General features: G+C 34.2%; 1 protein-coding gene across 6 annotated transcripts in view; it reads left to right on the forward strand.

Annotated features, from left to right (window-relative positions):
* Window positions 1-3,210: 3,210 nt before the first annotated feature.
* Window positions 3,211-15,406, forward strand: part of LOC106134387 (leishmanolysin-like peptidase) — a 59,971-nt gene continuing 47,775 nt past the window's right edge. For all 6 annotated transcript variants that reach the window (XM_013334418.2, XM_060952239.1, XM_013334420.2 and 3 more), the window contains exon 1: window positions 3,211-3,446. In XM_013334418.2, coding sequence (XP_013189872.2) covers window positions 3,324-3,446 — 123 coding nt within the window. In that variant the 5' untranslated portion in view covers window positions 3,211-3,323. The remainder of the gene's footprint in view (window positions 3,447-15,406) is intronic.

The raw sequence follows: 15,406 nt of genomic DNA on the forward strand, positions 1-15,406 counted from the left end.
AATCTATCTAAACTAAGATTTATTTTGTTAACAAAGACAGTGCTTTTAAAAAATGCAGTCTCTGACTACCCCACTGGGCAACTAGATGTGATTATATGTATGTGTTTCGTTTTCTTGTTGAAACTTGATTTTTCGAATTAAAATCTCATTGGCCGGAATAATTTCAGAATTTTTATACATAAAAATAATATCACTTTGAAAATAAAATAGGTAAAGTTTCGAGAAACTCGTATGTAACGTTGTGCAAGATAAAAAAAAACGCATTAATTATCTAGAGCTTCATATGTAGGAAATAGCTATCTGTAATTAGATATATAAGACCTTTTTATACTTAATGTTAATTCTGCTATGTTGTATTCAAACCTGTATACTTGTTGTACTGTACGTTAAAAAGATTTCGTGTAAAAATTAACAAAGGGTTTTAGTACACAGTAAGTTTATATAATCTGTAGAGTGACAGAACTGTCATTATATTATAAAAGTTGTAATTTTATATTAAAGTATGAATATAGAGTTAGGAAAATATTGCAGCATAATACTTAAGATAACAATATAAGTGAATAATAAACTCTTAAGCCTTTGTCACACCAAAAGCGCATTTTTAAAGTTATATTTACTTAATGACTTGTTTTATTACGAAAAAATTTAATAAATTGCAAGACACGGCGGTAAGGGTTTGCATTTGCCGATATTTTTTTTTTACAAAATTGTAAACTTCTATATTCTGTGCAATAAAGATTTAAAAAATTAGATGATCCGATATGTAGACTAATATAATATAATTGGTCGGCCATTTGTTTTGCTTATCTTAAAGTATTATTAATTCTTAATGTGAAGTTGCCTTTTTCAACTTATTAAGTATTAAATTGGATTTATTTGTAAACCATTTGCGTGAACTTTAGTTGTAATGTCATGTACATTAAAATAAGATATTGTGTTTTTTTTTGAGAAATTGTTTTCACAAAGTAATACTTAAAATGAAATTAACCTTATTAGTAAGGGTAAGCTTTTAGGTCTCAAATAAGCATTTATTTTTTAATAAATAGAAAATTGTATGAAATATTTTGTTTTTTTTTTATGCATGGGTGTTTGTTAGTTTTTCACTCAGTATTACAGAACACACACTTTGCAGTTATATGTATTAAACATAAGAATTTATCCATTTATACCACCGCGCCAATAATTTTTTTTTTAATAAATATTTTTTCATGCGACATTAAGAAGGTATCAAGAGTAGGTACTCTTGATACCTTCTTAATGTCGCATGAGAAGAAACTTTATATAAAACACCTTTTAGGTAGGTACCTAAAAGGTGTTTTATATAAAGTTTATTTTCTTTTCAAATACTTAACATTCCCTATTAAATTTAGTTCATCGTGTGGTTCTGGTAACCGAACATCGTGAAATATTATTGACTAGCCTTTACTAACAGCTTCGCCGGCATTCACCGCCATCTTCAAAAAGCGACGAATTTAACGCCACCTACAATAAAGCGATGTAGTAAGCGCCATCCACAAAAAGCAACGAATTAAACGCCACGTACAAAAAGCGAGCCTACAAAATATGTGATTCAATTCCACGGGAATTATTCCTTCTTCTCCTCTCTCTTCTTATTTATATAGGTATAGGTACGTGATATTTCAAGAAGTTTAATTTAGTAGAAAACCCATGAAGTACCTAGGTTCATGGGTTTTCTACTAAACTTCATTAACTAACTTTATGAGATTTCTACTAAATTAAACTTAAGCATTTTTGTTATTAGTTGGGATTTAAGTTAACAAATGTTATTGTAATAATATACTTGTATACACTTAAATATCTTCTTCTTTCTGGAGTCAGTCTCGGTCATATCCTTACCTTTCTAAAGATTAGGTGAATCGGAATTATACACACATTTAGTCATTATCCTTAACGGGGAAGACTGATCTGATAGTTACATCAAAAGATTGTGGCGCTGGAAATTCTAGTGGTTTTGAACAGTTGACTTCATTCTGCCTAATTTTGTGAAAATGAGGTTTTAGTTGGTATTCGCAACTTCATTTTGTCATAAAAATCCAAAAGTTACGGGCTGAAAATTTTCGCATCTATATCCCACAAAAAAAGTGATTTTATCATAATTATAGGCACAGACGATAGGAAATTTTATATAAGTCTTCGGCCAACCTAAGGAAAATCATAACTTTCCAACAATGAACAAACCGATCACGTAATGTTACGTAAAGACGGTCAGTATGTCCGTCCGTACGCGTGCTAAATACGTAATTACATAGGATTGGTCTTGAGTAGTTGAGCAAATAGAAAAACACGTAGGTACCTTACATACGTTTAATCTAAACTTAGCTACCTAATATATAAAACCCGTTATGCCAAAGAACAATAGGACAAATAATTATGGGATATAAAATGGCGCCCTTTTCGGGCGCCGTTTTATACACACACATCATTATTATAAGTTCATATTATTTTTCTCTCGTCTGACTAAACTGATGGTTAAAAGCAAGTTGAATAAGTAAGGAGTGCGAATTAAAAAGTTGGATTGTGAGAAGACCTAGCTAGATGAACGAACCTTGATAAAATTCAGGACTTCCTGGCAAATGTCAATAGTACAGAAACCAACGAGCTTGCATGGAGAGAGTTATGAATATGGATAAAGCGTAAGAAGTATGTAAGGATCGTGACAAATGGAAAGATGTAGTCTCTGCCTACCCTCCGGGAAAATAGCCTAATAGGCTGATGGTTCGTTTCGACGGGAAATTATATTATCTATGAATATACCTACAGTGTTATTTTTAACTTAAAAATCTTATTCTAACTTAAATGTTACCAAAAAGGTTCCATACATACATCCCTTGCGGGGTAGACAATGTCAATAGTCTTGAAAATACTGGAAGGCTACGTTCAGCTGTTTGGTTTACTGATAGAATTGAGATTTATATAAAGCCCATCACCTAAAATAAGAATCCCAAGTTTAAAAGTCTTTCCCTTAGTCGCCTTATACGACATCAAATTGTCAAATAAATAAGTCTTATGCAAATAAATAAATAAATATAAACCCTCCTCCTCTCTCCTTTTGACTGGGAATCGTAAAAGTGATATAAGGGATAGGGGTAAGGGCTAACAGTTTTTTTGGGCGTCAACATGTATCTTCCAACCAAGCAACTTCACTCTAATGTACCCCCCGTCCATTCACGAACACGACCGCCGCGAAATCAGTAACGATTGCGTTTTGATCGCGATAACACGTATCGTGTGATAAAAATATAGTAATATGTAAACTTAAACACATTGTTTTCTTAGTGAAATATGTCGTAAAACATTTCAAAATGTCCGGATTAACGTTCGCTGTGTCTGTGCTTGTGTCGTTTTTGTGTAATATAGTTTGTGGCGATATTATAAGCGAACATCATCACGTTCATTGTACTCATGAACACCCCAAGGAAGACCAAGTATGTACAGGTTTAATTTCTTTACTTCTTATTATTAAAAAAAAGGTGATTAAAAAGAAAAGCGAGAAAATTCTACATTTGAAATTATGTTTATTTGAGGTTATGTTTTGCTTGATCCGCAGATGTTTTGTCTTTTTGTTTTTGTGTTCAGCGATTTTAATTAAATAAACACATTGACGTGTGAGTTTAATCGTTTTATGCTTTCTTCATTCGTTAACTATACTATTTTATCATTATAAGCACGTAATGGGTAGAAAATAAACTAGAAAACGAAATACCTAGTACCTATCTTACGATCAAATGTTATCATCATTAATCAGTAAATTTTAATTGTAGGTACCTAGTTTTTTTCATATTATTAGATCTGCATCAATCTTGTAGAGAAATCTAGATATCTCTCTTTTAATCCACTTAAAGTGAAGTACCTATGTACTGAAATAGATAAATACTAAATAATTTTAACAAGATATTCATAATTTGATGAACCTCGTACCTACCTATTGGATCAACATTATGGTAAATTTTCCTAACACACTAATATTGTTTTAATGCCAAAGTTACTTTGGTAGGTCCCTACCTACTTTGTTCTTGTTATCTCTCCAACCCTCACAATTTAATAACTGGATGTCCTATTTTCTTCTTTTGCGGACCTTAAAAGATAAATAATTATAAAAATCAAGTACCTAACTAGTTAGGTATTTTATTATTCAAAGTATTCATTCTTGCTCTGCGCCAACGCCAATCTCCTGTTTGGTTTTCTTCCACCCAAAGGTTGACTGGAAGAGATTGCATTAGCTCTATCTGTTTTGTATGTTTTACTCTTATGGTGCAAAAAAGAATTTTATCTATCTATTAAAATACCTACTTAGGCCATAACCGAATTCAAAGGTTTAAGATGTTTGTAAGTATTAGTTTCGTATGTAAACAAAAGTGATAATGTCAATATACCTACCTACCCACTTAATATGGAGGAATCGTGCTTAGATTAGTAGGTAGGTTACCTATCTAGTCATTGCACACGATTTTGCATAAACCAATGTTTATTTAATAGGTATTTAATCGCGCATTACTTAATTTTTGCGCATATGAGCCGTGAAATCCAATCAACCTTATTTTAATACAATTAAAATGAACATGCAACACCGTATCGATAAAGCAATAGGAATGCGTTTTGAATGCATAACCGCACGAGTCATTTCACATGACTTAAAGTGACTTAGGTATCAATACTACTATTATAAAGCTGAAGAGTTTGTTTGTTTGAACGCGCTAATCTCAGGAACTACTTGTACTAATTGAAAAATTATTTTTGTGTTTAATAGACCATTTATTGAGGAAGGCTTTAGGCTATATAACATCACGATGCAATTATTAGGAGCGAAGAAATAATGGAAAATGTGTAAAAAAAACGGGGTAAATTATTCATCCTTGAGGGCTTCAATGATGCCCAAAATAACAATTCCACGCGGACGAAGTCGCGGGCACAGCTAGTAATATAGATAGCGAGTACAATTCGTAAGCAAGGAGCAAGTTCTAAGTAGCACACTAGCGTTGCACTAACTCCCGACTTTTAAGTTTGGCTAACCAAACGCATCTTAGAAAACTGCATTCTTTGAGCAATAGTTTTCGTGTGACGCGAGTACCGCAAAACATTCAACATGTATTTAAACTGCATTAGTACACAACAAACCTTTGTGGTTTTAACCTAATGCATTATGTATACCATTGTAATTGTTGTTTTTTTGTAATGATAATAAATAAATAAAATAAATAATTCAGACAGACTGAAATTTAAAAAATCATATCTTTGGCTTCTTAATTTTAAAACTATCTTACATGGGTAAGTTGCAGATGTTAGGCAGGAGTAGCTTAGCGTGTAGTAGTCAGCCTGTCTTATCTAATCCAGGATTATGTTCGAAGGGCAATTCACCAGGCGAGACATTGTTTGCGATTCCTGAAGTCTTAAGAAAAGCCAACTTATTGTGTTTTGGCTAACTGTTGACAGCAGCAACGTTAGAATCGCTTTCTATAATTGCCCCTCACGCGATGTACCCACACTACAGAGCACTTAGGTATTACGCTAAAGACTTATTCCCGAATTTATTTATTTATTTCTTCTTTGCCGTGTGGTTCCCGGCACCAATAAAAAAAAGAATAGCACCACTCCATGTCGTTCCTATGGATGTTGTAAAAGGCGACTAAGGGATAGGCTTATAAACTTGGGATTCTTCTTTTAGGCGATGGGCTAGCAACCTGTCACTATGTGAATCACAATTCTGTCATTAAGCCAATTAGCTCAATGCGGCCTATCAGTCTTTTCAAGACTCTTGGCTCTGTCTACCCCGCAAGGTATATGTACAGACGTAATTTTATGTATGTATGTATTTCTTCAAAGCTTATCCTATTATATTAGGTGTCTTTGTGTGAAATTTAGAACAAGTTCAAATTTAACTTGCTCTACACATATAATTTCAGACAAAGACATCTGAAGCCAAATAAAAAGCTCGTTAAATTATTAAATATTCATACTATTACTAAGTTTCCACTTCTATTCGCTACTGAATAGCGTCCTCAGTTGTGAACTTATGATTTCTCATCATGTTAAGAGGTTATACCAATAATTAACGTATATAAAAGCTACCCGTTCGAAGCCGGGGCGAATCACTAGTACAGTATAATAAGCCTGGACATCAATTACATACAAAGGGGCAAATCACCATTGGTTATAAGATATTTTCTATTCCACTTTCTTTTTTAACCTTATCTCCTCCCTTATCCTAGAGAATTTTGCACTAAGTGAAAAAGTTTATGCTGTTTGCTTTACAAGATGTCCAATAAATATTTACTGCATGCATACATGTTTATAATCATGTATATATCCCTTGCGGGGTAGAAAGAGCCAACAGTTTCGAAAAGACTGAAAGGTATTAGTATACCAGTGTTTTTATGTATAAAATAACTGAAGGTATACCGTAGAATTTTTGGCGGGAACCCAAACGTCATTTTGTTTGCGCTGTAGGTAATATTTTTCAAAAATATGTGTTTAATGGACCATTAATTATTAATAAGTGTGGATTATTGATTTAATTAGTATTCGTGGACAAGCATGATTGTGGGAGAGTATATAACATTATCGGATTTAATGACAAAAAGTCCCGAGAGGAAGTAAATCATCCTCAGCTAATAGTCGACCAATACAAAGTATCTTATTAAGTAAGTATCTAAAGTCTATGACTTGAACTCTCTAAACTGCACACTGGCAAAGATAAGCTCATGAAGAAGTTTAATTGCCAAAACGCATTGCGTTTGCATTCCGCATACACGTTTAGGATGCTAAGTTGGAACAATTTTAGTTATTAAGAAACCTTGTATCTTATTAATTAGTGTCTGTTGTGTTGCCTTATAAATAAAACGAAAAACAAAAATTATATACCATCTTAAATCGATATCTGACGGTATTCTCACGAACATTACGTAACACTTTCATTGTCATCGAACTGCGATCTATTCGCATAAGGAGACGTTGGCGTAATAGCGATTCGTTCGTTCATTAGTTCATCTTTTTTTTTTCTTTTTTTTTAACAGCTCTCAACTATTCGAAGTATTGAAATGTATTTAGTACAGCCAGTTCAGTTTTCTAGTCTGCTGACAGCAGATGCTGTAATGACCTTAAAATTATTATCCACGGTAAATCCATATATTAAAGAGAGAAAATAAATAGCTAGTTATTTTGTTTATAACGAATAAACTCAAACACTGAATATGGACGCTATTTCACACAGATACAGATAAAACATTCAGATAAAGCCTACATTTTTTTTTGTATATTCCCACGGGAGCGATATCCCACGCAAATGGTAGTAGGTATATAAGTGCTATACTCGTACGCTTTGGAAGTGTAACTTTTAAGTGGTACTTTCAGGTCATTTTATAGAATAGAAGTGAAATTCAAACAGTGACAGATTGCTAGCCTATCGCCTAAAAAGTAGAATTCCAAGTTTATAAGCATCTCTCTTAGTCGCCCATATCTCTAGTAAGATAGTAATGAATCGCTTTCTGATAACTATCCGGTATATGATTATATCCCTAAGGCTATTAGTATATCCCGGCTATTTCTGTATTACTACGATATATGCACTGTACAAAGCGTGTGAAATATATAATTGAGAAATAGCCGGGATATACTAATAGCCTTAGGGATATCCCTAAGGCTATTAGTATATCCCGGCTATTTCTGTATTACTACGACATATGCACTGTACAAAGCGTGTGAAATATATAATTGAGAAATAGCCGGGATATACTAATAGCCTTAGGGATATCCCTAAGGCTATTAGTATATCCCGGCTATTTCTGTATTACTACGATATATGCACTGTACAAAGCGTGTGAAATATATAATTGTCGGGTAGTTAAACAAATAAAAAAGAAATTATGATGTAATTAATCTCTCACAAAAGTTTAAACAAACCTTGTGAAGGTTCAGTTATGCAATGAGAGAGTGTGTGTGAAAAACGATTATAAGATTACTTTAAAGATCTGTCATCTAGCCGCGGTGTAGCCTCAGTAATAACTGTTGATTAACAGTTTTTACGATGTCGTCACCAGTTTCAGTTTTGGCATTACACCTATCAGCTTTTCTTTACAGAACTACTAGCGACGCGCCTCGGAATCGTACGGGTAGCATTTATACATTCAGTCAGAAAAGTATCGGGAATGGATTATTTATTTATGGTTCCAAATTCAAATTTTTGTTTTTTTTGTTGTTGTTAGATTGGCACAACTGTTTTCCATTTTGGCGCGGAGTTTGAGTTGCATCTGTTGTTTACATTAAATACAGTGCTATTTTTAGTTATATCATATCTAGTGTGTATTGCTAATTTCATAATGGATAAAAACATCGAACAAAGAGTTTGTCTTAAATTTTGCATTGCCAATGGAATATCGTGTTCGGAGTCACTGAAAATGTTACAGAAGGCTTACGGTGAATCGACTTTATCAAAAACTCGTGCTTATGAGTGGTACAAAGCGTTCAAAAGCGGTCGAGATGTGATGGAAGATTTGCCTCGCTCTGGTAGGCCATCAACGTCTGCAACTGAAGTTAACATCGCAAAAGTGAAGGAAATAGTGACTGAAAATCCTCATTCAACTTTGAGAGAGATAGCCACCGAACTTTCTGTATCTCACGAGTCGATCCGTACCATTTTAACTAATAATTTGGGTATGAAACATGTTGCCGCTCGGCTAGTCCCAAAAGACCTGAATTTTTTTCAAAAACTCAATCGCATGAGAGTCGCTGAGGACATGCTAGAACGAGTCAATTCCGACCCAACATTCATGAAACGCATTGTTACTGGTGACGAGACGTGGGTTTACGAGTTTGACATGCAAACTAGTCAACAAGCTTCGGAGTGGCGCCTTCCAACTGAACCGAAACCGAAAAAACCACGCCAAAGTCGTTCAAAAGTCAAAGTCATGTTGACTGTTTTCTTTGACTATCGCGGTGTTGTGCACTCGGAATTCTTGCCGGAAGGTCAAACGGTAAATAAGGAATATTATTTGAGTGTTATGCGGCGTTTAAGAGAGCAAATCCGACGAAAAAGGCCAGATTTGTGGAAAGAAAATTCTTGGATTTTGCACCATGATAATGCACCTTCGCACAAGGCCATCATTGTGAACGAATTTTTAACCAAACACTCAACAAATACCATCGAGCAACCACCATATTCACCAGATATGGCTCCAGCCGACTTTTTTCTTTTTCCTAAACTCAAATTACCACTTCGTGGCACCCGTTTTCAATCGGTAGAAGACATAAAAGAGAATTCGCGGCGAGAACTGACCTCAATTCCGGAAACAGCGTTTAAAAAATGTTTTGATGATTGGATTATTCGTTGGCGTAAGTGTATCGTTTCTAAAGGAGCATATTTTGAAGGTGATAAAATAAATTTGGATGAATAACAAACAGTTTGTGTATTATTGATCTTTTCCTGCTACTTTCTTGACAGAGTAGTAGGTTATAAACTTTCCTTAAAAAAACCCTCTTCAACATTTCAAACAGTAACAAAATCCGTTCAGTTTCCGAGGTTAACGCGTACATACAGGCAGAGAAATAAGGGGAACTTAACAATATGTCGTGATTCCTGAAAAAAAATAAGAATTGAATAAAATAACTCAATCCGTCGAAAAAGCCCACTTAAATTAGATCCCATGTCTCGAAAAACATTGGCACATTTACAAAGAGGTCTTTCAAAGTCTTTACACGATACAGATTCTTATACCAATATCATAAGGGAGAAAAGAATCAACCACTTAGTTAATTCACTATTGCAAACTTTTTTTTTAAGTTGGTTAAATAATGTTTTTCAACCTTCAGACAGACAGCCAATCAGACACGCTCTAACACGCTAGAGTTGTCAAATTATTTGCTTAACAAAGTCATTGAACACCGTGCATAATTTTGTAAGCTAATTGTCCAACAATTTACAAAAATATTTTTCTTTGGCAAATCATTTAAATAGTGTTCATCATAAGATCATTTATAACGATGCCAATACATCATTGAAGTCATATTCGAGAAATTCTTATAAGAATTGCACGTTTTTCATATGAAACACATATACTGAATTTCTATCAAACTCAACTCAATTTGATAGAAATTCAGTTTTGCCAAGAGGAAATAGTTCTCGGAACAATATTCCCTCATATTCCTGATATGATACCTGTCGTGTCGATACGAGGACATTCGCCTTTGGAAAAACAAGGAAATTATAACGAAAGACATTATTTGTTTGAAAATAAACGAGGTAACTTTTCCTTACTTATTTATTACTAGAGGCCGCCCGCGACTTCGTCCGCATGGAAACCCTATCAATCCCGCGGGAACTCTGGGATAAAAAGTAGCCTATGTGTTATTCTGGGTCTTCAGCTACCTACATACCAAATTTCATGGTAATCGGTTCAGTAGTTTTTGCGTGAAAGATTAACAAACATCCATACAAACTTTCGCCTTTATAATAGTAGTAGGATCAAACAATATTTACCTATAATAAACGGAAAGTCTCAAATGATGGCATAACATGACAAAAATAAATACCGTCATTTATTTTTACCGACTTCGAAAAAGTGAGCGCCATTTTCAAGTTCTGTTTTATATCCGTATGTAGTGTATTAAGTCTTCGGCGTTGTTACATAAACCCCTATACAATGAACATACCAAAAGGGTCGCAAATTTTTCTTCTATATCCTACAATATACATATATTACAAGTCGTAAAAGGCGTCTAAGGGATTGGCTTATAAATTTGAGATTAATATTTTAGGCGATGGGCTAGCAACCTGTCACTATTAGAATCTCAACTCTATCATTAAGACAAACAGCTGAACGTGGTCTATTAGTCTTTTCAAGACTGCTGGCTCTGTCTACCTCGCAAGGGATATAGACGTGATTTTATTGAAAGCGATTCCAAGCTGTTGCCATGACAACCGTCATATCGCCATCTGAATGCAAATGATTATAACAGCACAAAATAAATTATTAATATTCGCGATAGTCTTCAGGCGGACTCTAAAAATGGTTTCAGGTTAGGGTTGTCTAAATTACGAAAAAAAAATCTTAAATCATGTACGTAATCCACTAATCACAACCATAATAGGAATGCACTTCCTGACTCCATTCAAGCTTCTCCGAGCCGCGCCAGTTTTAAGTCGCACGTGGTCCAGTTGTTTCTGACTCAGTCATGAGAGAGTAAATAATCTCTGTATGTAATCTGCCGCAAATATATATTGGTATGTATATAATTAGTATAGGTTTATATTAAAGTTTGTATGTTTCTTATATTAAGCGTGTCCTTAATTATATTGCAACTTGCAACGATTCAAAATTCAAACAAACACTATGATTCAATAAAAATATTGAGCAATTCAGACGAAAGTCGCTTCGTGTAAAAACCCGACTTAATCGATCCAGGTTCATGATCGTACGCACCTTGGTCTTATTTCCTGAGAGGTGAGAATGTTCCCAGCGAGATATAGTAAAACTAGTTATTTTGGGCATCATTGAAGCCCTCAAGGATGAATAATTTGCCCCGATTTTTTTCACATATTCCATTATTTCTTCGCTCCTTATAGTTGCAGCGTGATGTTATATAGCCTAAAGCCTTTCTCGATAAATGGTCTATTCAACGCAAAAATAATTTTTCAATTAGAACAAGTAGGTAGTTCCTGAGATTAGCGCGTTCAAACAAACAAACTCTTCAGCTTCATAATATTATATAGATGAATAGAAAAAGGTATGTTAAGATGGTTGGAGAAGATAAATGAAAACAGGTTGACTTAGCAAATATACAAGAAGAGTGTGGATGGTAAGAGTGGGAAGGCGTACACGAACGTACCTTGATCAAATTAAGGACGTCCTGGACAAAAGTTCAGGTCAAGAGTACCCGAAACCGCCGAGCTTGCATGACGAGAGTTAAGAATGTGGATGAAGCGAAAAAAGTGTGCATAGATCGTGGCAAGTGGAAAGATGTAGTCTCTGCTTACCCCTCCGGGAAAAAGGCGTGATTTTATGTATGTACTAGCTTGGGCATCATTGAAGCCCTCAAGGATTAATTATTTGCCCCCGTTTTTTTTTCATATATTCACTTATTTCTTCGCTCATTATAGTTGCAGCGTGATATTATATACCCTAAAGCCTTCCTCGATAAATGGTCTATTCAACACAAATTTTTCAATTCGAATCAGTAGTTCCTGAGATTAGCGCGTTCAAACAAACTCTTCAGCTTTATAATTATAAGTATAGATGAATGTTTTATCGCCAGGAGTAATATATCTATTTATTTATAAAAATGCTGTTGGCAACCCTAGCTCTAAGTATGGCTTTAGTTCACAGTCCAGTGGTCGCAAGGTATTTCATTTAAACGTTAACACGCGCAGGAAAGTCAGTAGATTTGTATCACAACGTGGAAAAACGGCGGCCATTTTGTAACTTAATTCCTGATGAGCACAGGTGGATAATTTTATATGAAGCTAGGGATATGTATTTTTATTTTTGTTTAAAAAAAGTTGTGGTAATACGGCTGCCAATTTATAAGCTAATTTCTGATGAGGTGGATATAATAATAAAGATCCGCGGGCATATATTTTTTTTCTTAAAAACAAGGTTTAGTTTTTCCTATTGTAAATATCCTACTAATATTATAAATGCGAAAGTTTGTGAGTACGTCAGGACGTCAGTATGGATGTTTTTTACTCTTTCACGCAAAAACTACTGAACCGATTACGATGAAATGTGGTAGGTAGTAGTACAAACGTCTTCTTATAAAAAGTAGCCCTTATGCTACTTTTTATCCCGGACTCCCCACGGGAATGATTCCACGCGGACGAAGTCGCGCGCGGCCTCTAGTAAATACATAATTATGGAATTGAGATTCAAATAATGACAGGTTGCTAGCCTATCAGCTGAACAGTTCAACACACAATTTTTTTTCATCGCTTGCACTAGTTGATTGTGCTACTATTCCATTAGTCGTCTTTTACGTCATACACGAAAAATAGATGGGAGTGGTCATATTTAAAGTGCATGGAACCACACGACATATTCATTTTGTGCATTTACTATAACTATAAATATCAATCACCACAAGTAATTTGTTGGAAAATCAATTTCTAAAGCGTTGAATGAACCTGACAATGATCTACCATGTTAACGAACTCCTGATGAAAGCTATGACTAGCTTGGACTCGTCGTTTGACCTGTCAATAGGATAATTGACTTTAATCGAGTAGTACAATAAGCGAATGCGAATTTAGTGATGCGTAAAACTGTGTATAAGTTACATAATGGTTTACGAGTAACTTTAAAATACAAATCACATCCCGAAATACTAATAAAATGTCAAATATTACTTAAATTATAGAAATTAAGACTAACTGTCGCCTAAGTTGGAATTAACATATTTTTGAATAAAATATATGTATTATGTAAACCAATATTCCATTTAACTTCCGAAGAATTATATGTACATATATATAGAAATACTTACTCAATTATTATCTAATTTGACACAGACCAAACTCATAATTTACTTCTTTTATGTGATCAAAAGTGAACTTAAATATTAAATCACTGCTAGGTTAATGATAAGTTAACGATCTTTGCTCATAGCGCGTAGAAACTTAGTTACTAGTTGCAAACTTGTAAATAAGCATTTCTTTCAAATTTTATCACAAATATTTATTTAAACAAACTGGTCCATTTCTTACATACATACATACATATAATCACGTCTACATCCGTTGCGGGGTAGACAGAGCCAACAGTCCTGAAAAGACTCCTGGTTCAATTGAGATTTAAATAGTGACAGGTTGCTATCCCATCGCCTAAAAAAAGAATCCCTACTTCATAAACCTATCGCCTTTTACTACATCCAAGAGATGGAGTGGTCCTATTTTTTGTCTATTAGTGCCGGGAACCACACGGCTGGTCCATTTCTATTTGCTACATTAGATTACTCAGCACATTTCAAGGTCGATTGCCAAAGAGTTTCTACAGAAAAGAACAATGGCGCGAAACTATAACTATTTGAAGGTTATAACGTTTCCCATAATTGGTGTTGTAAAATACGGATACCGAAGACGTGTGAGGGGACACACAGAGTATAACGTTAGTGAAAACACGCGACGCTATTTAATTTTGGAGATGAAAAAATGCTTTATGTAATTAAGATTAGTGTTATTAATTAGACAAAAATTGAAAATACTGATAGGCCACGTTTAACTGTTTGGCTTTATGATAGAGTTGAGATCCAAATACTGACAGGTTGCTAGCCCATCGCCTAAAAGAAGGAGCTCAAGTTATCCCTAAGTTGCATTTTACGACATCCATGGGAAAGAGACGGAGTGGTCCTATTCTTTTTTCTATTGGTGCCGGGAACCACACGGCTTTGAAAGTTTCCTAATAATAAGGATTATACGATAGCGAATTTCGACTTACTTCGGTTACTTCTCAAGTTAAATAAACTCTAGGTATTTTGGCAGCGAAAAGTGAAAGTATTTCATGGCCTTTGACCTTACTTAATATTTTAAATCGCGCGCACGACCTAACGCCATAGGCTACCGGTTATGTAATGAATTATGTTTGATGAAAAATTAAGTTTTGAGGTTATATAAAGAATATGGCGGGACAAAAATAAAATAAGTATGTGCGGTGTGGTGAAATCAAAATAAAATTATAATAAAAAACTTCATATTATAAAAAAATAACACTAACTTATATTACGTTTTAGTATCATTGTGAAAATTAACAAAAAAAAAAGATCTTTACTAGTATAATATTAGTATAGATATATTTAAACAGTCAAGCAGAAAATTGACTACTATTTAACAATTAAGAACAATTAAACTATTAACTACCTTCCTCGTTCGGGCTCGTTTGAGACCCGTCGTTAATAAACTATACAATAGAGGTTAGATGTATTGCGCAACCTGTCAGTTATCCGTTATCTCATGCTCAGTGAAAACATACGGGCTGGTAATTAGGACAGGCACGCTTTGATGGGAAGTTAACGTATATTATTTTTCGCCAAATAGTTGACTTTAGTAGCGATGTTAGATCTCGCTCCTATAAAATTTTAACAACATATACGGCAAATTTTAGCAAAATTATAAATATCTTAAAAACTTCTTAACAAATTTTATTGCCTCTACGAACTTATTCACAGATCCTACACAATTTTTTTATAATTTTAATCAAAATCAAATCAACGGTTCGATAATTGTATTTTCACTCCAAGAGATGTCACACACTTTTCTCGATAGCCTATGTATACTTAAATTTAAAAACCTGCACATTGAATTTAAATGCGGTTCTCTTGTGATTCAATAGCCCTGAGTACCTACGTTATTGATTCGCCATATTTTTTTTAGTAACGTAGCGTTCACGCACGCAATTATACGCCGTGT

Source organism: Amyelois transitella, chromosome 28, assembly GCF_032362555.1.
Source record: "Amyelois transitella isolate CPQ chromosome 28, ilAmyTran1.1, whole genome shotgun sequence".
Classification (NCBI taxonomy): domain Eukaryota; kingdom Metazoa; phylum Arthropoda; class Insecta; order Lepidoptera; family Pyralidae; genus Amyelois; species Amyelois transitella.